At 44.0% G+C, this 22,905-nt stretch overlaps 1 protein-coding gene and 1 pseudogene across 4 annotated transcripts; one reads left to right on the top strand and one right to left on the bottom strand.

Moving 5' to 3' along the window:
• Positions 1-606: 606 nt before the first annotated feature.
• Positions 607-5,135, top strand: LOC109760079 (mediator of RNA polymerase II transcription subunit 10b). 4 transcript variants are annotated; one of them, XR_006672471.2, is made up of 8 exons: positions 607-888; positions 1,006-1,086; positions 1,183-1,285; positions 3,432-3,521; positions 3,944-4,109; positions 4,291-4,356; positions 4,478-4,560; positions 4,694-5,135. XR_006672471.2 is itself a non-coding variant. In XM_020318921.4 (5 exons), the coding sequence occupies exons 1-5, from the start codon at positions 659-661 to the stop codon at positions 4,013-4,015; spliced, it is 576 nt and encodes a 191-aa protein (XP_020174510.1). In that variant the 5' UTR covers positions 607-658; the 3' UTR covers positions 4,016-4,210. The 4 variants fall into 4 exon arrangements, 1 of the variants encoding a protein (XP_020174510.1); XR_012205530.1 differs by having other exon boundaries at positions 4,291-4,560; XR_002232298.3 differs by lacking the exon at positions 4,694-5,135 and having other exon boundaries at positions 4,291-4,657.
• Positions 5,136-17,735: 12,600 nt separating this feature from the next.
• Positions 17,736-22,905, bottom strand: part of LOC141020562 (U-box domain-containing protein 4-like) — a 28,395-nt pseudogene continuing 23,225 nt past the window's right edge.

The raw sequence follows: 22,905 nt of genomic DNA, 5'->3' as shown, positions 1-22,905 counted from the left end.
GAAATAAACTTGTTTAAACTCAGGTGTGATGACCATAAAAATAACACTCATCAGAGTTCCATTCTTTGAGAGAGGTACGTCTCCGTTGGAGGGATGTGGCGGCGCACTGCTCATCAAACGCCACAAATGGCTCATTCTATTCTCCTCGCGCCCTCGCAAGATACAAGGTGCCACGATTCCACTATGCAATGCCCTTGGAGACGGCGACTGATACCTTCACAAACAAGATTGGGGCGAGCTCCACAACTTAATTGGAGGTCCACAACTCAAAGTGCATTAACTTTTTCAAATTTGATAAACATTTTTCCAAATCTTGGTTTTCTTCAAATTTGATGATTGTTTTTTTCAAATTTATGATTTTTTTCAAGTTCGATGGACCTTTTTAAAACCGATGAACTTTTTTTTCCAAATTTCTGAATATTTATTTTCAATGCCCTTGGAGAAGTCAACGACTGACGGTCAACTGGTCAACCGTCGACCGTTCAACCGTCGAGCGACGAACCAAAGCGCCCAGGCGACGGACTGCATCGCGAGTGGTGAAATGGGCCGGCCCATTTCTGCAGGGGCGCCAGAACTCCTAGCCGGCGCATACTCAAAAAAAAAAATCTAAAAAAGAAAGAAAAAAGAGCTCCCCGTCATCTCCCCCTCCGACTTCGGCATGGACAGCACCGCCCCGAACTCTTCTTCCGCTGCCGCCGCCGCGGCCGCCGCCGCTTCCGGTAACGGCGTACAAGGGGTTGCGGGAGGGGACCGTCCCGAGGACCCGTCGAAGCAGAACCTGGCGCAGGTCACGGGCTCGATCCAGAAGACCCTGGGCCTGCTCCACCAGCTCAACCTCAACGTCTCCTCCTTCAGCTCCGCGTCCCAGCTCCCCCTCCTCCAGCGCCTGTAAGCTCCCTCGCCTCCCCGCACCCCCCGCAGCAAGCCTCCCCCCCGCCCCCCATTTCATCCCGCGGCCTTTCTGCGTGCGCGGATCCCTTAGGTTTGGTGTGTTGTACGGTGCAGGAACGCGCTCGTGGCGGAGCTCGACACGATGCAGAAGCTCGCCGACGGGTGCAACATCCAGGTGCCCATGGAGGTCGTCAAGTGAGATCGTTTGGTCTCGTCTCTTGCTCCGTCGCTCCTTGCTGTTGACCCTCTCGCCTGAACTGTGTGTTCCTGATTTTTTGCTTGTGCTGTTAGTTTGATTGATGACGGGAAGAACCCCGATGAGTTCACCAGGGACGTGCTCAACAGCTGCATCGCCAAGAACCAGATCACCAAGGGCAAGACCGATGCTTTCAAGGTACGAATGGCTTGCATCGTTGTTGAAAGTGTGGAAAAGTTTGTCTATGAACCAATCGAGCCCATAGATATACTCGATAGAGTTTGTAGCATTTTAGGACACAATGGATGAAGATTAGCGACACTGACAAAGCTTGTTGATCTATTTTGAGTGGAACTTTTTGATGAAAATAATAACTGGTATTACTGCCAGGGAAGTCTGCTTTTTCATATAAGTCGACATTGGTGTAGTTTGAAGGGGATAAATTGTGTTGGCCATGTGAAAGGGAACCAGCATAGCCATCTCATTCCATATAGTGGCATCCAAACTACAATCACGGGAATCCATCTCTGTTTTCATGAATTAAATTCCTTCATGCAATTTAGTTGCACTTTAACAACTTATTCTTAAGAAGAACAGAATAACCCCTTCCTATCCACTTTAAATTGGTAATGGTGTACAAACTACTGCCAATCAGTTGTTAAGAATACTTTTCATTTTCAAAGCTTTTCTGGTGTTCCATGTTACCCCCATTGACTGCCAGTAATCTGCCCTAACTGAATGTAGAACTGTGGGACCAGTTTTTGTTGTGTTGTTGATGCAGATTCCTGTCTCTGTATTATCGAGCTTTATAAGAACAGCAGATGCAATTTTATGTCCAATACGTGTACCTCTAGCTCTAAGGCCCACCACTCTGTAGTGTTCGTTCGTTATAATTTATTGGTGCACGGATAGCCATGAATTCAATTTGTGATAAAATCATCTTGGCCGTGATAAGGAGAGGCTACTTTTCTTTTCACCTCCTCGTATCCTCATCGCTACGTTTGTACTTCTGACTATAATTCAAGCTGTGCATTCATTTCACCATGTTTGCCCTGCTATTTTTCTTCTGTGATGTTTTGCTTCCAACTCTACGTGTCAAAGTTCGTATGACTTTGTGCACTGATATATGTCCTGAACTCTTGATCAAAATTGACGCAAGAAGCTCGTTTAATTGTTTCCTCTACTATTATGATACTTTTTTTGTCTGTGTTTTATACGAACTTCAAGGCGTTGTTTGGATAGGGCGTATGTACAGAATCTGTTCTCTATAAACCAGGAAAACGGTTCAACAGACTAAAATCTTGTTTGGCTACGATCACTAATCCACGTATATAGGAAACTTGGTTCTCCAAAACCCTGGATTTCAGGTTTGTGGGAAATCTACTATTATCCGTTTTTCTAAAATCGTGATCGCTATATACGTGATCGTAACCGCTTCCCCCTCCGACGGCTCGTTTCCCAACAGCTTCGTGGCGCCAGTTTTGCGTTTTCTGCCGCTCACCTCCAGCCCCGACATGGCCGCCGTCAAGTGGCCGGCGTCGAGCATGGTACGGATGCGCCTGGACGGCAGCGTCTGAGGGGCGGCGGACCTGCAAATCAACTCGACCCGAGCAGAACCTATGTGGTGCCGAGAGGGATGCTCTGGACGTCCGGCATCGAGGTGCGGCGGACATGCCGGATGAGCTCGAGGAGCAGTTCTCCCCGCGCAGATCCTATGCGGGGCGACAAGGGATGTTCCTGGACAGCCGGCGTCGAGGGGCGGTGGACCTACGGGATGAACTCGAGGAGCAGCTCCCCAAGCAGAACCTATGTGGGCCGACGAGGGGCGCTCCTGTACGGCAAGCGCCGAGGGGCGGCAGACTGCGGGATTAGCGCGAGCAGCAGCTCTCCTTGTTCAGAGCCTATGGGCGACCAGGGAAGCCTCTCTGCGCGAACTCGTCGAGGCCGTCCCGTTGGGAGGAGTGCACCGGCATCGCAAAACAAGGGGAGGAGTGCACCGGCGTCCACGGGCTGAGAACGAACTACAGAAGAAGAATCGCAGGTGGAGCTTGCGAAGCCATCAGCAATGGCCAAAATTGGGGTTAGTAAGAGAGAGAAGGTCACGGAAGGAAGCTAATCGTTATCTATCCAAACAAGGAAATACACAAGCCAGTTTTACCCTTTTCCAAACCCAAACGTGTTATTATGTAAATTGGTAATCCAAAAATCAATTAGCAAAACTGATTTTGCTAAAATCCTGGTACAAACTCGTTTTCCATATACCGCCTCTTATCCAAACAACGCCCAAGAGGAGCTGGTTCTCGATTACAATGATGAAATGATATTGTCAATATGTTTTTCTCAGAGCCTGAGGAAGCATCTTCTTGAGGAGCTGGAAGAAGCTTTTCCAGATGACGCTGAAGCGTACAGACAGATACGTGCTACCTCTGCTGCTGTAAGTGGAAATGCGCCTGCATTCTTAGGATTGGCTGTTCCTTCACATGTGTATCTTTACTGAAAATTTTGCTTAACACTCATCTTCAAGTGGACCAATAACAGTGTAGTGATAATATTTCACTACTTTAGCAATCATATGCAGCCTCATGTTTTAGTTATCACAATGCTGAATGCATCTTTCGCCCCCTTCTGGAAGTTGTGAGAGCAAGACCTGTATATATCTACGTTCTATTGGAACCTGCTATTTAAGCCGATCTTGGCGTTAGGACTTAATTTAGGTGAGGTCAGAATTTACTTTTGTGTTGGCGATGCTCTTTGTAGATTTACACAACTACGGTTTCGTCCTAATTTTTAGTTTTAAGATTGGACTGTTAAATGAGCGTAAAATAATTCTTTAATCATTCATTTATTTTTATCCAGGGGTCAAAGAGGTTGGCTCAGTCCCAAAGTGCTTTGCCTAATGGAGATGCCAAAGTGAAACCTGAGCATTGACAGAATAACCCAAGTGCAAAGAGCAAGATCTTGCTTTATATTTCCTATAGTTTTTCTTAGGAAGGCTTTGTGAACCAACAACTGATATAACCTTGTATGTGCTGCTCCCTCATAGGAGTGATCAATATTTATGTATATTATGTCATAATATTATGTGTTCAGCTTACCCATTTATTGAAGTGAATTACCCCATGATGCATCATCAATTTATCATACCTGTGCCTATGAAACTAGTTACTCAGCTAGATTTGTCGTGTTTTTGTTTGTCTATGTAGTACCACCATCAAGAAGTTTCAAAGTGCCTGATGAAGTTCACTCATCTGATAAAACTGGACGTGCCTGTAAGTATTCTCAGGAACTCGAGAGCCAGAAATGGGATTCTTCATTTAGTGAGTCTTCTAGAGGTGGTGGCCCCTCTTTTGCAAAAGGCTCGAGCTAAATGTAACTGTCCCTCTTCCTCAGATGCATGTCTCATGTTTATCTTCTTGGGACAAACGATGTCTGCTTAGTGCTTGTTGCATTTGGTTCGCCGTAGTTTGCACACTGTAAGTCTGTAACTGCTTATACTAGATTTGACTACATGGAACTGTAATTTGGAATGTTAAATTTAATTTAAATAGAAGGATAACTTAGTTTCACTCTCCAATGATGCTTGTGTTGTTATCCATCTTTCGGCAGCCCTTAAATTTTCAGATGCTTCGACATGTGTCGATAGGGTTTTCTAATGATCCTGAAGCTTGCTGGGAGGCGGATGTTCATAGGACCAAGGGTGACGAGTGAGGAGTGACGACACTTGATCGTGTCTTTGCACACTGGGCGGAGTTTGTATCTTGATATAAGAAGAGGCAGGGAATGAACCTTGGACCTTTTTTCGCCCCAAGACTACCCTGGTGTGTAGATTGAGATCTTCTGAGGGACCTTGGGGGTTTGTTTAGCTTAAGGTGATGTATGCCTGAAGGGTTACTATGGAGGTGGCGTCTGTCAATAGGCAAGTGCGAGTTCCGGTAAAACATTTGTTGCTTCTTTGTTTAAGAAAAATATTGACAAGTGTGAGTTCCGGTAAAACATTTGTTGCTTCTTTGTTTATGAAAAAAACCAGAAGGAAAAAACATCATATTTATTTAGTTGTTATATGTTGATCATTGATCAAGAGCTAATAAGGAAATAGGCAAGGTAGCATTTGTTGTATCGAGCAAATTTTTCAGTCCTGATTCCTACTTAATAAAATGAAGCAACAACATTGGGGCAACATGAAGCAACAACATCAGCGCTTACTTCTGATCTCCTTTAGAGTACGTGACCACAATTAGTGTGCCCCTTGACGACAACTTGCTCGCAGAGTCGTCTCATCCAAATAGTGAATGGATGGATAATCATGTGTGATACGGCTTCTTACAGGCTTCCCTGAAATTTGAAGCTTTTTAGGTCCACGAAGACACCTACATGCACATGATCTTTTCCCGACGCCTCACAGTCCTATGTGTTTCTCGTTCATTTTTGTTTTCACTGTCTACCTACACACCTCATGCCAATCTAGAGAATTATACATGGCGTCAAAAGTTTGACGATTGTTGTCCGTGCGTGAATGACGAGTGTTGTCTGTGCGTGAATGAACGATGGCGCTTGTGCTGTCGTCTATATATATGCAGGAGGAGGCAACCCAACCAACATCAGCCGAGGGTTCGGGTGCCATTCATTACAGGTAACCTAAATGCATATTGTGCACACATGTGATATATATCTTACTACTTTATTGTCCATCATCTTCAGTGAGTTATTGATCGATCTTCTTTTTTGATCCTCTTCCATGTTTTCCAAGTATATGTCCTAAAGATACATGTTGCTAATATAAACCACACTGCTCCAAATTTGTTGTTTCTGCATAGATAGCAAACTGTGCATTTTTCCCACAGAAACTTACAATGCCCATTTTGATACTGCCAAACAAAATCCTCCCAATATATCAGAATTCCTGCGTGTATCTCTCTTGCTGCAGGATACTGCAAGAAGTGGAGGATCTCCTATTGCCTTCTTAAGTTGATTCATAAACCAAGTCCAATTGTTTTCCGTCTCAGATGCTATGAACCCAAAAGCAAGTGGATACATCCAATTGTGACCATCAACTGCTGTAGCTGAGGCTAAATGGCCATTCCACCTTCCATTCAATGCAGTAGAATCTATACTTAGATGTGGCCTACATCCTTCCAGAAAACCATCAATGCATGGTTTAAGTGCACAAAAAAACCGATGAAAGTACACATTACCATCTATTTCTAGTACTTCAATCTCCACAACACTTCCAGGTGACCTCTTGAGTACCTCAGCCTTCCATCTGTATAACATCTCAAAACTCTCTTCCCATTTACGATAAACCTCAGCGAGAGCTTTTTCTTTTCCCCTCCAAACCGTGTCATATGAAATTGTGACAGAGTATTCTTCATGCAACTTTTTCTGTAATTCTTTAGCACCCATACTGGGTGAATCTCTAAGGATACTGACAGCCTTGCTAGCAACCCAGTTCTGAGATGGTGTTATGGTCTTCACTCTGCTGCTTGAAATACAATCATGTCGATCAACTAAGACCGTGACCTGCACATATACAGTTTTAGAAGGAATGGATATTAGATAGTAAAATAGGACAGACATACACACATACGTAATTTATAATTAATAAATGGAGGTTAGATAGTTATCCATATTTCACCTTTATAGTACATTTATCATCCTGTAGGCTGCCAACAATTCTCCAAGGGCAATCTTCACTTGACTTGCAGAACCCTCTAAATCTCTTCTTATCTGACTTCTCCGTGCCTAGATCAAACTCTTCATTGATGGCAAATTGTCTTACTGCTAACCTAAATTCCTTCATTGATGGATACATAGTGCCAAGGTCCATTTTTGGCTGGTCCTTATCATATGTAATCACTACTTCATTTGGTATGGCATCACTAACAGGAATGGCAGCACCTTCATTATCGATCCCCTGCTCAACCATTCTACGACGCTTTGGTTCAGTCTTTCTTTTTTTCTCTTCTTCGTCATCCTTCAAGCCCAAAATCTCACATAGCTGATCCTCACTCACTAGTTCAATTCTACCTTCATCATCATGTGTCTCTACTATTTGTAAGTTATCCCAGTCAGCTTCTATGATAGGTGGTGTTGGTTGTACAGTTGAAGAAGCCTCAACCAATAAATATGGATTATCAGTACTAGTACTGCTACCAAGCGCGACCTCTGAATCATGCCTATTCCAGACAATTAGGAAAACATGAACACAAGACTGAGTTAGTGATCAGATTTCTACAATGCATGTATCTAGCTCAACTTAAATTATGACATCCAATGCAAAAAATATGTGTAATCATCCTCTAGTTCCTCAACATAATTTACTACTTCCCTTTGTAATTAAGTTTACATTATGAGCACTGCTTCTGTTGTAAATTGACAGCCTATCACTGCCACCAGGATAACAATGAAAAAACTACCTATGTTTAATTAATGCTTACATTATGAGCGCTACTTCTGTTGTAAATTCTTCTCAATAAGATGGTATATCATCATTCTGATTTATACATCAATGGTTATCAACAGGTAGTAGATGAGGGATGATGACTGTGCTTCCCACAGATTCCATACGTCACATCAGGAGCTTTGTTGAACTGGAATCAAACGAACAAACCAAGGGAAAGGTAAAACATAATACCGTCCAGAAAGATTGGGTTCCATGTCGCCACTGCGGTACTGGGTGACGGGCAACACGCGACGCCGAGGAGATCGGCGGCACGTGACGCCGAGGAGATTGGCGGCACACGGCGTTGAGGCAATCAGCGGCGTTGCGACGTCCAGGAGATGGGGGCGGCGTCCAGCCATTGACCCAAGAAGTCTTGGCAACCAGGGATGCGGCAAGCACGGTATTCACGGCGGGCAGCACGCACTCGTCCGCTTCAAGTGCTGATCTGATGCCAAAGTACGTGAAGATAGCATCAGGGGTACTTTGGTCCTTTCAGGTGCCAAAAAATTGAAAAGAAAAAGAAAAGTAATTGAAAAGGGAAAAATGGCATGGTAATCAAAGAGTACAGGAACTAGGTGGCATTTTTACGAAGCCAATGTTGAGAGTGGTAGTTTTGCGAAGCCTGATATTGAAAGTGGCAAACTTCCGATTTTCTCCACATGACTAATGCCAATCTAGAGAATTGTACATGGCGTCAAAGTTTGACGAGTGTTGTTTGTGCGCGAATGATCGATGGTGCTTGTGTTGCCATCTATATATACGCAGGAGGGAAACCTACCAACATCATCTAAGGGTTGGCGGGCCATTAATTATTGGTGACTTGAACGCATATCAAGCACGAATGTGAGAGTGAGATGTCTTGCTACTTTATTGTCCATCTTGAGGGAGTTGTTGATCGATCTTCTTTTCTGATCCTCTTCTATATTTTCCAAGTGCTTTCTGGAAAATATGTGCTAATATAAAGTAAACTACACTGCTCCAATTTGTTTTTTTGCGGGTACCAGTTTGTTGTTTCCGCATAGATGGCAAACTGTGCAATTTTCCAATGAACTTACGACACCTATTTCCTGAAGTTGTGAGAGCAAGACCTATTGGAACCTGCTACTTAAGCTGATCTTGGTGTCAGGACTTAATTTAGGTGAGGTCAGAATTTACTTTTGCGTTGGTGATGCATTCTTTGTAGATTTATTTACAAAACTACGGTTTTGTCCTACTAATTTTTAGCTTTAAGATTGGACTGTTAAATGAGCGTAAAATAATTCCTTAATCATTCATTTTTATTTTGCTGCTTTAGTTTCTTATTGACTCATTTTTATCCAGGAGTCAAAAAGGTTGGCCCTGTCCCGAAGTGCTTTGCCTAATGGTGATGCCAAAGTGAAACCTGAGCACTGACAGAAGGACCCAAGTGCAAAGAGCAAGATCTTTCTTTATATTTCCTATAGTTTTTCTTAGGGAAGGCTTTGTGAACCAACAACTGGTATAACCTTGTATGCGCGCCCCCCTCATAGGAGTGATCAATATTTCTGTATATTATGTATAATGTCGTATATGCAGCTTACCCATTTATTGAAGTGAATTACCCCATGATGCATCATCAATTTATCATACATGTGCCTATGAAACTAGCTACTGAGCTAGATTTGCGGTGTTTTTGTTTGTCTTTGTAGTACCACCATAAAAAATATTTTCAAAGTGCCTAATTAATGAAGTTCACTCATCTGATAAAATTGGAGGTGACTAAGCATTCTCGGGAACTCGAGAGCTAGAAATGGGATTCTTGGTTTAGTGAGTCTTCTATAGATGGTCCCTCTTCTGCAAAGGCTCGAGCTAAATGTAAGCATCCCTCTTCCTCAAATGCATGTCTCCTGTTTATCTTTTGAGACAAACGGTGTCTGCTTAGTGCTTGTTGCATCTGGTTCGCCGTAGTTTGGACTGCACTGTAACTGCTTATACTAGAGTTGACTACACAGAGCTGTTTTTTTTTTTGTAATATGCATGGAACTGGGATTTGGAATGTGAAATTTAATTTAAATAGAGGATAACTCTAAGTTTCAGTCTCCAATGCTGCTTGTGTTGTTATCTAACTTTCGGCAACCCTTAAATTTTCAGGTGCTTCCACATGTGTCGGTAAGGTTTTCTAATGAGCCTGAAGCTTGCGGGCATTTTCGGTCATGCGCCCATCGCCATCTCGAGCAGTTCGAGGTTTTAGGGTTTATCGGTCTAAGAGATCAGCTTGAGGTGATATTGTGCATCCTTGACAACGCGGTGGCTCTGACGCGGATGTCCATAGAACCGAGGCTGACGGTGCATGATCATGTCTTGATATAAGAAGAGGCAGGGAATGAGCCTTGGACCTTTTTTCGCCCCAAGACAACCCTGGTGTGTAGATTGAGATCTTCTGAGGGACCTTGGGGGTTTGTTTAGCTTAAGGTGATGTATGCCTGAAGGGCTACTATGGAGGTGGCGTCTGTCAATAGGCAAGTGCGAGTTCCGGTACAACATTTGTTGCTTCTTTGTTTAAGAAAAAACAGAAGGAAAAAACATCATATTTATTTACTTATTATATGTTGACAAAGAAGCTAATAAGGAAATAGGCAAGGTAGCATTTGTTGTATCGAGCAAAATTTTCAGTCCTGATTCCTACATAATGAAATGAAGCAACAACATCGGAGCAAAATGAAGCAACAACATCGGAGCAAAATGAAGCAACAACGTCAGAGCTTACTTCTTATCTCCTTTAGAGTACATGACCCCTTGACGACAACTTGCTCGCAAAGTCGTCTCATCCAGACAGTGAATGGATGGATAATCATATGTGATACGTCTTCTTACAGGCTTCCCTGATTTTGAAGCTTTCTAGCTCCACAAAGACACCTACCTGCACGTGTTCTTTTCCTGACGCCTCACAGTCCTATGTGTTTCTCGTTCATTTCTGTTTTCGCTGTCTACCTACACACCTCATGCCAATCTAGAGAATTGTACGTGGCGTCAAAAGTTTGACGAGTGTTGTCCGCGCGTGAATGAACGATGGCGCTTGTGCTGTCATCTATATATATGCAGGAGGAGGAGGCAACCCGACCAGCATCAGCCGAGGGTTGGCGTGCCATTCATCATAGGTAACTTAAATGCATATTGTGCACACATGTGAGATATATCTTACTACTTTATTGTCCATCATCTTCAATGAGTTATCGATCGATCTTCTTTTTTGATCCTCTTCCATGTTTTCCAAGTATATTTCCGAAAGATACATGTTGCTAATAGAAACCACATTGCTCCAAATTTGTTGTTTCTGCATAGATGACAAACTCTGCATTTTTCCACAGAAACTTACAACACCCATTTTGATACTGCCAAACAAAATCCTCCCAATATAGCAGAATTCCTGCGTGTATCACTCTTGCAGCCAACTGAACAACAACATATGGCTGCATCCTTCGCCCATCGACCTGTCTCCTGAATCAGATGATACAGAGCAACAACACTAGACACATGTAACTTCTCTCTTTTCTCTTAGGAAAAACAGTTGGCACAATCACAAAGACAAAACTTTCTTAGAGCAAATTTCAGTTTGCAGAACGTGGTAAACTACTAAACTGCATATTGCCAAATTAGTAACTGTCAACTCATTACAAAACCCTTACATTTCAGATGCTTCCACATGTGTCGGTAGGGTTTTCTAGTGAGCCAGAAGCTTTGCTGGCATTTTCGGCTGTGTGCCCACCGTCATCTCAAGCAGTTCGAAGTTTCAGGGTTTATCGGTCTAGGAAGTCAGCTCGAGGTGGTATTGTGCATCCTTGACAATGCGCATGGCTCTGAGGAGGATGTCTGTAGAACCGAGGGTGATGGTGTATGATCATGTCTTTGGACACTGGCCAAGGTAGAGATGGACATCAGAAAGGCAGGATATGTGCCCTGACCTTCTCTTTTGAAGGACCTTGTTTTTTGCTTCGGGTGCCGAATGCCTGAAGAGCTATGGAAGCGGCGCCTGTCAATAGGCAAGTGCGAGTTCCGGTACAACATTTGTTTCATCATTGTTTGTTTGTGTATGCTGGGGCTTGCTGATCTAATTATGTTATGAAAAGCTTGGTACTTCCACCCCTCACTAAGAAGGAAATAAGGATAGATCGAGCAAACTACCCAGTTTTGATTCCTACAGACTGAATGTTCGTTAACCTCAGAGCTTACATGTTCGTTAACCACACATTTAATTCTTATTGATGTATCACCTTGTATGGTCTTTGTGAATAATTAATAATATGGCTGCATGCATCGTCTAGATGCAAGGCCAGGGGTACATCCTCCTTTTCTAAAAAAAAAAACACATTTAATTCTTACCCACTTTTCCAGTAACAACAACTTGGAAAGTTGGAATGGTTTACCTCTTATCTCCATTAGCTTCTTCCTGGAATCGTTCTTCACACTAGCTGAGTGCGTGACAACGACTATGTCACACCCTGAATGCAGCATCGTTGGGAGAAGTGTCGAGCTCATTCCACGGTCAAACATGCAGAAGCAGAACAACGTAAGCTGAAGCAACCTGTCGAAACTGAACCAGCGCAAATGCAGGACAATATTCAGACTGAAGCTACTACTGTCGAAACTGAACCAGGAGGAGTGCAGAGCAAAACATTCATACTAAAGCTACTGTTAGTGACCTGGCTGGTGGTACCGACAAGTCACAGCTCGACCCCCAGCCCCGCCCACGAAACACTCCAAAGACAACTGGGTCCTACGTTATCAGTGGGTTGTGGTTGTAAGTGTCTTGGTTGAGTGTAGTATTTGTAGTGGCTAGTGGGGATGACTTTGGTATTGTGATGTCCCGAGCTAGGTAGGGATTACAAATCATTTTCTCATATTGAATTTGAGGTACATGGGATACAGGGTTCGAGAATTGGGATCGAGAGGAGAGAGAGAACTTTTTTTTGAGGGATTGAGAGAGAGAGAGAGAGAGAGAGAGAGAGAGAATTGCCTAACCAAAGACGCCACCTCCCTCTTGCACTTTCTTCAGTCACTTGTGCATTCCCTTTGGGTTTGGGTCGTCGTCGCGTTCCTCAGCCCTCCATCTCGTTTAACTCCCGTGCCTGGCGCCATCTCCTTTCCCGCGTCTCCACCCTGATCTTCGGTCATTAGAGTTAGAGGTACACTGCTGGCAGGTATCCAGTGGATCATTTTTTGTGCGGACGAAGAACCCTGATAAGGGCGTCTCTCTCCTCCTTCTGTCCCTCTTCTCTCTGTATTTGGATTGTTGAATTGAATCAAACCACTTGAGTGAGAGAGATTCGAAAGATCCCTGTTGCTGTTGCTATTAGGACCATAACAGATTAGTGTGCCCCTCGACCTCAACTTCAAGGATATGCTTGTTTTCCCGACGCCTCACAGTCCTATGTGTTTCTCATTCATTTTTGTTTTCGGTGTTGACCTACACATGACTCATGCCAATCTAGAGAATTGTACATGGCGTCAAAGTTTGATGAGTGTTGTTTGTGCGTGAATGATAGATGGTGCTTGTGTTGCCTTCTATATATATGCAGGAGGGAGCCCTACCAACATCAGCTAAGGACTGGTGTCCCATTAATTACTGGCGACTTAAACACATATCCTGCATGAATGTGAGATATCTTACTACTTTACTGTCCAAATTGAGGGAGTTGCCGATCGATCTTCTTTCCTGATCCTCTTCCATGTTTCCAAGTGCTTTCCGAAAAATATGTGCTAATATAAACTAAACTACATTGCTCCAATTTGTTTTTTTTTGCGGGTACCAGTTTGTTGTTTCTGCATAGATGGCAAACTATGCATTTTTTCTAATGAAACTTACAACACCCATTTTGATACCGCCAATCAAAATCCTCCTAATATAGCAGAATTCCTGGGTGCACCACTCTTGCAGCCAACCGAATAACAACACATGGCTGCATCCTAAAAGACTTTGTCCTGAACCAGAGGATATAGACCAGCAACACGAGAAACATATCACTTCTTTTTCCCTTTTCTCTTGGAAAAGAACAGTTGGCGCAATCACAAAGAAGGAACCTCCTTGTAGCAAATTTCAGTTTGCAGAATGTGGTGAACTGCTGAACTGCATAGTGCCAGTTTGCTAACTGTCAACGCATCACAAAATACACCTTGTAGAGTTGGGCTAGGTTCGCTTCTGGAGCTAGCAACAACTGATTTCTATTCCATCGTCAGTGAACACCAAAACAACGCTGCTAGCCTACAATCACAGGACCAAGCACATCAGACAGCTAGTATCTATTCATCTGTCAACAGAGAAAGGGAAAGCATGCAGGCAATACATCATAGTTTGGGCCAGTTAACAGCATGGAGAGAACAAAATCTCGGCGAAACAAATACCAATGAAAAGAGGAGCTGGTTTGTGTTTTATAGGAACTTCAAGTGGAGCTCATTCTTGTCCCGATTACAATGATGAAATAATACTGTCAACATGTTTGTCTGAGAGCTTGAGGAAGCATCTTCTTGAGGAGCTGGAAGAAGCTTTTCCAGATGACGTTGAAGCGTACAGACATATACATGCTACTTCTGATGCTGCAAGTGGAAATATGCCTGTATTATTAGGATTGGCCTTTCATTCACATGTGTATCTTTACTGAAAATTTTGCCTAAGGCTCATCTTTTAGTGTAGCAATAACAGTGTAGTAATCATATTTTACTACTTTAGCAATCATATGCAGCTTGATGTTTTAGTTATCACAATGCTCAATGCATCTTTCACCCCCTTCCGGAAGTTGTGAGAGCAAGACCTGTATGTATATATCTATATTCTATTGGAACCTGCTACTTAAGCCGATGTTCGTGTCAAGACTTAATTTAGGTGAGGTCTGGATTTACTTTTGTGTTGATGATGCATTCTTTGTAGATCGACACAACTACAGTTTTGACCTACTAATTTTTAGGTTTAAGATTGGACTGTTAAATGAGCGTAAAATAATTCTTTACTCATTCGTTTGTATTTTGCTGCTTTTGTTTCTTATTGACTCATTTTTATCCAGGAGTCAAAGAGGTTGGCTCAGTCCCAAAGTGCTTTGCCTAATGGAGATGCCAAAGTGAAACATGAGCATTGATAGAAGTCCCAAGCAGTGGCGGAGCTTGCCGAAGATCATTGGAGGGGGGGGGCGAAGAAATTGATCAAAGGTTGGGGGGAAGATGTTTTTCTTAAGAAGGCTTTGTGAACCAACAATTGATTTAACCTTGTATGCGCCCCCCCCCCCTCGTAGGAGTGATCAATATTATTTAAAAAAAAATAGGAGTCATCAATATTTCTGTATATTATGTCATATATGTAGCTTATGCATTTATTGAAGTGAATTACCCCATGACGCATCATCAATTTAAGATACCTGTGCCTATGAAACTAGCTACTCAGCTAGATTTGCCATGTTTTTGTTTGTCTATGTGGTACGACCATCCAGAATTTTCAAAGTGCCTGATGAATTTCACTCATCTGAGAAAACTGGAGGTGATTGCAAGTATTCTCAGGAACTTAGAGAGCCAGAAATGGTATTCTTTGTTTAGTGAGTCTTCTAGAGGTCGACCCTCTTCTGGAAAAGCTCGAGCTAAATGTAAGTATCCCTCTTCCTCAGATGCATGTCTCCTGTTTATCTTTTGAGACAAACGATGTCTGCTTATATTAGATTTGATTACATGGAACTATAATTTGGAATGTTAAATTTAATTTAATAGAAGGATAACTCTTTAGTTTCACTCTCCAATGTTGCTTGTGTTGTTATATAACTTTTGGCTGCCCTTAAATTTTCTGATGTTTTGACATGTTTCGGTAGGGTTTTCTAACCAGCCTGATGCTTGCTGGCATTTTCGGCCGCGCACCCACCATCATCTTTAGTAGTTCGAGGTTTCAGGGTTTATCGGTCTAAGAAGTCATCTTGAGGTGGTATCGTGCATCCTTGATATGCAGTGGCTCTGAGGCAGATATCCTCCAAGGTTGACGACATATGACCGTGTCTTTGGATATGGGAAGGGTTAGAGCATGATATAAGAAGAGGCAGGGTATGTTCCTTGGACTTTTTTTCACCCAAAGACTACCCCGGCATGCAGATTGAGATCTTCTAAAGGACCTTGAGGTTTGTTTGGCTTTAGGTGCTGAATGCCTGAAGGGCTATGTAGGTGGCGCCTGTCAATAGGCAAGTGCCGGTACAACATTTATTCATCTTCGTTGATTTATGTACATATTCCGGTGGCTTGCTGAGCTAATAATGTTTAAAAACAGAAAATAATATCATGTTTGCTTGTTTGTTTATTATGTTGAGAAAGAAAGCTAATACAGAAATAGCACCGAGCAGATTTTTCAGTTCTAATTTCTACAAAGCAAGATGCAGCAAGAGCAACTTCATAGCTTCCTTCAGATCTCGTTTAGAGTACATGAGCACAATTAGTTGCCCCTCGACCTCAACTTGCCTGCTAAGTCGCTTCATCCAGATAGCACGTGGATGGATAATCACACACAATACGTCTTCTTACGGACTTTTCCAAGTTTCTTGCCAGTCTAGCTCTGCGAAGTCGCATGTAGGCATGTGATATTTTCTCGACGCCTCATAGTCCTATGTGTTTCTTGTTCACTTTTGCTCTCGGTATTGACCTACACATGCTTATGCCAATTTGGAGAATTGGACATGGTGTCAAAAGTTTGACGACTATTGTCCTTGCTTGAATGAACGATGGCGCTTGAGCTGTCATCTATATATTACACAACTAACATCAGCGAGGGTTGGCGTGTCATTCATTACCGTGACTTGAATGCATATCATGCACGCATGCGAGACATCTTGCTACTTTATTGTCCATCATCTTGAGTGAGTTATTGATCGATCATTTTTCTCGATCCTCTTCCATGTTTTCCAAGTGCTTTCTGAAAAATACATGTGCTAAGTATAAACTACATTGCTCCAAATTTTTTGTTTCCGCATAAGATGACAAACCATGCATTTTCCCCTAAACTATAGCACCCATTTTGATACTGCCAATCAAAATCCTCCTAATAATATAGCAGAATTCCTGGGTGCATCATTCCTGCAGCCAACCGAATAACAACACATGCTTGAGTCCTTTGGTATGTCTCCTGTATCAGATGATATAGACGGACGTGGATTCTTAAAGCTCAGGCTTTCGGGCACCTATCATCTGTTAAACTTCAGATATCAAGTCTGTCGTACGTGTCCAATGTACTCGGGCGACTTGTAGCGTATCTTAGCAGGAGTCTTCGGTTATAGGCTAGGAGATGTTTATCTTCTGTAACTACAACTCTATCTCTTCCTAGCTTGATCTCCAAGTTGTAATCCCTCCTGTAATCTTAACTGTATGCGTTAGCAGGACTCGCACCCCTGCCTATAATATACGCAGCGTCCCCTCGATACGAGGCAAGACGTTTTCCGCTTCGCACATCATCCATACCCTTCAATGTTGCTTTGAGATCTATGCTACACAACTAACTTAGTACATGAAATTTTCTCTTTTTTGTTTCTTCAAAACAAAACAACATATGAACTTCAAACTTTCAAGACAACAAAACATTCTTACTAGAAAATCTGAAAGTTTTTCCCACATTTTAGTTAGAATGTTTTGTTGTCCTGTAAAGTTTGAAATTCATATGTTCTTTTATTTGGAAGAAACAAAAAAGGAAAATGTGCTTGCATGAATCGCGATGCAAAAATGGATGGCAAGACAAGGGGGTGTACCAAAGCATATGCTTTCTCAAATGTTAACTAGACCGGCGACACGAGATACATGTGACTTCTTTTTATTTCCACTTAGAAAAAATAGTTGGTGCAATCACAAAGAAGGAACTTCCTTGGAGCAAATTTCACTTTGTAGAATGTGGTAATTGCTGAACTGCATGGCGCCAATTTGTTAACTGTCAATGCATCACAAAAACCACCTGGCAGAGTTGGGCCAGGTTCGCTCCTGGAGCTAGCAACAATTGATTTCTATTGTATCACCAATGAACACCTATATAATGTTGCTAGCCTACAATCACAGGAACAGAGAAGGGAAATCATGCGGGCAATAAATCACTATTTGATTCAGCTAATAGCATGTACAAAACAAAATCTAAGCAAAACAAATACCAATAGAAAAGGCTGTAAAAATATATAAACCCGAAAAACACACCAGTGGCGGAGCTTGACGAATGCTTGATTTACACTACAAAAATATATCGTACGGCCATCATCATCATCTCCTTCCCGAGTTTCCATGTCTTTGGCTGCAGAAGTAGCTGAGAAGAGCCTGCTCCTGCAACAAATTCAAATTATTAGCAAAAATATTTTGTAACTATTTTTCTTCTAGTTGTAAATTTTGTCATAGGAAGTAGCAAACCTTTTCTCTTGCCCGTGATGTTCCTGACTGAGACAGTGTGACTACAGGCAAATTTGACAATTTTGACCTATAATCGAAAGCAAATCACAAAATGAACTGGTTGCGAAACTATTTCACACCCCTGACCCTTTTGTGTAGCGCCCGCCACGCCGGCGCCACACCCTACGGTGCAGCGCCTAGCTCCGGGGCGTTGCACCACTGTCCATCGTGGCAGCCCACGGGCCCGCACCCAGCCGTGCAACGCCTCCGAGCTAGGCGCTGCACCTGTAATGTGCAGCGCCTAGCCGCTAGGCGTTGCACGTGTAATGTGCAGCGCCTAGCGGCTAGGCGCTGCACTGTGACTTATATGCAAACGCGCCAGCCCTCTCCTCCCCCACCCTCCCCATTGGCAGTTACAGAAAAAAGGGCGGCGGCCATCTGCACTCCCCCTCTCAATCCCCTCTCCCAAATCCTTCCGATCCGACGATTTGGTCCGTGCATTTGTTCACCAATCCATCGTAGAAGGTACTCTCCTCCGATCCCCTTCTTTCTATCCATAGAAAATATTATATTTTGAAGATTTGGGGAACCCTTGTTTGAATCTTGCATGTATTAGATTTGGGCAACTTTTGTTTGAATCTTGCGTATATTAGATTTGGGGAACCCTTGTTAGATTAGAATGTGGTTTGGATAGATAGGTTGACATGTTATTTATATAGTTTGGATACATAGATTGACATGTTTTTTGTATGGAGAAGTAGATTGACATGTTATTTGTATGGAGAAGTAGATTGACATGTTATAGTTTGGATACATAGATTGACATGTTATTTGTATGAAGTAGGCCCAAGTAGGGGGAAGCACCATATGCTTTGGATCTTGCATGTAGTAGGCCTACTTTAGTTTTTTTGAATTGAAAAGATAATCGTGTTGACAAGAATGCTTTGTTGAAATTGTTAGGATGGTTTGGCTTCTCGATGATCACTGGGACCATCAACACCGGTCGTACGCTATGTCGGTGCAGCAGCGGGTAATACTGAAAGTGGCCGGTGTTATGAATTTCGTATGTTTGTTCAAACACAAATGCCCCATATGTAATGTTATGATTTGTTTGTTTGTAGGAGCTTGCACCTCTGAAGCTTCGGTCTCACGGGATCAGCCTTGGAGGGATGAGCTATGATGAGCGGTACACACCTTATGTTAGGGAGGCAGGACTTCTCCCTTTCATTGAGTTGGTCCGCCGGTCGACGCCACCCAACAATGCTGCAGCACTCACCGCGCTTATTGATCATTGGAGGCCGGAGACACACACTTTCCATCTTCGGACCGGGGAGATGACCGTGACGCTGCAGGATATCGCTATGATCACCGGTCTTCCTATCGATGGCAATCCTTTATGTATGAACACCGATTCTGAAGGGTGGCGCGCGCAGATGCAAGCCCTTATCGGTATGGTTCCTCCGGAGCCTCGGGAGCCAGAAAGGGAAGATAAGAAGAAGGAAAGAGTCGCAGCGGGCGCTACTTTCACGTGGATATCATCGCACTTCGCTCATTGCCCCGATGATGCTAATGAGGACATGGTGAAGACTTATGCTCGTGTCTACATGTGGTACGTGGTATCGAGGACAATGTTTGCTGATGGCACAGGCAAGAATGCTCCATGGATGTGGCTAAAGGCGTTGACCGTCTTCGATAGCAAATGGAGTTGGGGTTCGGCGACACTAGCTTACTTGTATCGACAGGTATGAAGTTGTTTCCTTTTCACTTCATTGATACATTATCAATGCGCTCTTGCGGCAAATTTGACCATGTTCTTTTTTATGTGCAGTTGGACGATGCCAGTTGTAGGCACACTGGAGGTATTGGTGGTTGTCTGCTCGCACTTTCCATATGGAGCTGGGAGCGTTTGCCGGTTGGACGACCTAAGACCGTGAAGTACGAGGATTGGGACGATAAAGACGACCCACTACGGCTCCCCACTTGGGCTTACAAGTGGGATGTGTTAAATGAGACGACGGATGATCCCTCTGTAATGTACAAGTTGTACAAGAGCGAGCTGGACGCGATCACGCCTGAGCAGGTGAACCGACCTTGCATAAGTGATTATCATGCTTGTATCTTCACTCGATATCAATTTTTGCATTCAATCCCATTTTGCAGGTGGAATGGGAGCCGTATGGAAAAGGAGAGAGTTTTGGTAACCCTATAGAGTTCAGGCTTAGTCCGATGTGCATTAGGGATAGGGATCTCTGGCATATGCGGTGCCCACTGATATGCAACTGGGCGGTTGAGCTTCACCTGCCACATCGGGTTTTCCGCCAGTTTGGTTTGTTCCAGCCACACCCGCCGGAGTGGGAGGACACGGACAAGTTGCTACACGCGTAAGATATAATTAACCTTGAGCACTTAGCAGCTTCTCGACGGTTTCGATGATGCTAATATCTTGTTTCTAACTTGCAGGTTGGATAGGAAAAAGCAGCGGAAGATTAAGGATTGGGCCAGCCATCACAGGAAGTATGTCGTGCAGTTCGCTCTTAGTGTGGAGCAAGCAAGGGCTGGAAAACAAGCCCAACTTCGTGAGCACTGCCCGATCGCGTCAACAACTATCTCGCATGGTTTCTTGCAAGTACCCGCGTGGAGGTATGCCAGCCGGCGTATGCTGAGGAGATTCTGGAAGAACCCACCGTTTTTGATGAGGTAGCCCAGCACCAGTACAACGCATTAGTCAGGAAAGGCAACTCGGTGATCCCTTCAGCTCCAATGATGAACTTTGTGGTTAGCCCTTTTTGCTTTTCCATTCGCACTTTTCACATCTTCGCTTGCCTAACACTTTGATACCGTTTCTGTTCATAGCGTGCCCAGATCAAGAAAGCAGCTGACGAGACCGAGACTATTCTGGAAACAACCCCGACAGGCAAAAGCGATGGGGAAGGTGCACTTCGAGAATTCATTAAGGTTCACATCTCCTTCAAACTAGCACTTAACATTTGTTGGTACGTTCCATGTCTCATTAACTTGTACATGTTGCAGCGCCAGGGCCAAAAGTTAAGGCGGCTATCAAACCTTTTCAGTTGTCGTGACCCCGAGTATGTATCACCAGAACGGTCTAGGTCGGCGACACCATCAGATCCCGCTTCGGGGCAGAGCCATGGTGAACCTTTCACAGATGAGGATGTGGGTGGGGTCACCCAAGAGGTATGGCATGACGATATATATCCATTTGTTGATGCATTGCTAACTATATCCTCACACACGGTCTTTCCATATCTTTTGTTGATGCATAGGTTGCTGATGATATGACCTTGGGGACGTACCGGGCTCGGTCTGCATACGAGTTGAAGCCTAGGAGGGGAATCAACAAGTACACACCTGAAGACTTCACCCAAAGAGGCAAAAGGACGGTCGGCACCTCGCGGATGGCGGCTTTGGATGACTATTTGGATGACGATGTCGAACCGGAGGCGGAGCCGGAGCCGGAGCGGGTTCCTCTTCCTAGGAAGGTGAAGAACATAAGCGTCAAGAGGGGGGGGAGGACCCAGCAAGCGTGGAAAGCACTAGTCATCTTAGTTTTTTTATAATGTTGAACTTCGAGTGCGATTTGTTATGTCGTTGAACTTGGAGTGGTCGTACCTTTTATGTCGTTGAACTTGGAGTGGTGGTAGCTCTATGGTAAACTGGAACTTATTGTGATGGTCATTTCTATGAAATGAGGTCTTTTGTGAACCCTTTGTTTCTTATACTAATTGTTATACTTGGAGAAATGATGCCGTACCTGAATGTTTGTTATACTAGTTGTTGAACTGTGGCTGAAAAAGAGCCAGTAGAGGGGGGGACGAGGCACAGTAGGTAGGCCTCTAGTTTCAGGCAAAAAAATCGCTAAGTGTTTGTGCAGCGCCTAGCACGGAGGCGCCGCACACTATAGTGCAACGCCTAGCTCGCAGGCGCTGCACTATAGTGTGTGGCGCCTCCGTGCTAGGCGCTGCATATGTCTGTAACTAGCCAAACTTATGTTGCTTTCTGGATAGCTACAGACATATGCAGCGCCTAGCACGGAGGCGCCGCACTCTACAGTGCAACGCCTAGCGCGCAGGCGCTGCACTATAGAGTGTGGCGCCTCCGAGCTAGGCGCTGCATATGTCTGTAACTAGCCAAACTTCTGTTGCTTTTCTGGATAGGTACAGACATATGCAGCGCCTAGCTTGGAGGCGCCGCACTCTACAGTGCAACGCCTAGCACGCAGGCGCTGCACTATAGAGTGTGGCGCCTCCGTGCTAGGCGCTGCATATGTCTGTAACTAGCCAAACTTCTGTTGCTTTTCTGGATAGGTACAGACATATGCAGCGCCTAGCTTGGAGGCGCCGCACTCTACAGTGCAACGCCTAGCACGCAGGCGCTGCACTATAGAGTGTGGCGCCTCCGTGCTAGGCGCTGCATATGTCTGTAACTAGCCAAACTTCTGTTGCTTTTCTGGATAGCTACAGACATGTGCAGCGCCTAGCTTGGAGGCGCCGCACTCTACAGTGCAACGCCTAGCTCGCAGGCGCTGCACTATAGACTGTGGCGCCTCCGGGCTAGGCGCTGCATATGTCTGTAACTAGCCAAACTTCTGTTGCTTTTCTGGATAGCTACAGACATGTGCAGCGCCTAGCTTGGAGGCGCCGCACTGTATAGTGCAACGCCTAGCGCTCAGGCGCTGCACGATAGAGTGTGGCGCCTCCGTGCTAGGCGCTGCACATGTCTGTAGGTATCCAGCAACCAACAGAAGGTATGCCTCCAGTTTCAGGCAAAAATTTTGCTAAGTGTTTGTGCAGCGCCTAGCTAGGAGGCGCCGCACTATACAGTGCAGCGCCTAGCCCCCAGGCGCTGCACTGTACTAGTTTCTGAAAAAAATATTTAAAACTTGCCATACTTTGTTTGGCTTTTTTTAAACAAAAATATAGCTCTACTGTCACTATTAGCAATGTCTAGATCCAATTTTTTCGGCACTAGCATAAATTTGAGATTGAGGCAACTAGCGTGAAAAATTATCTTTGTTTTCCAAATAACA

Source organism: Aegilops tauschii, chromosome 3 (genome assembly GCF_002575655.3).
Source record: "Aegilops tauschii subsp. strangulata cultivar AL8/78 chromosome 3, Aet v6.0, whole genome shotgun sequence".
Lineage (NCBI taxonomy): Eukaryota > Viridiplantae > Streptophyta > Magnoliopsida > Poales > Poaceae > Aegilops > Aegilops tauschii.
The sequence above is the reverse complement of the archived record's forward strand: the minus strand, read 5'-3'. Positions and strand labels throughout refer to the sequence as shown.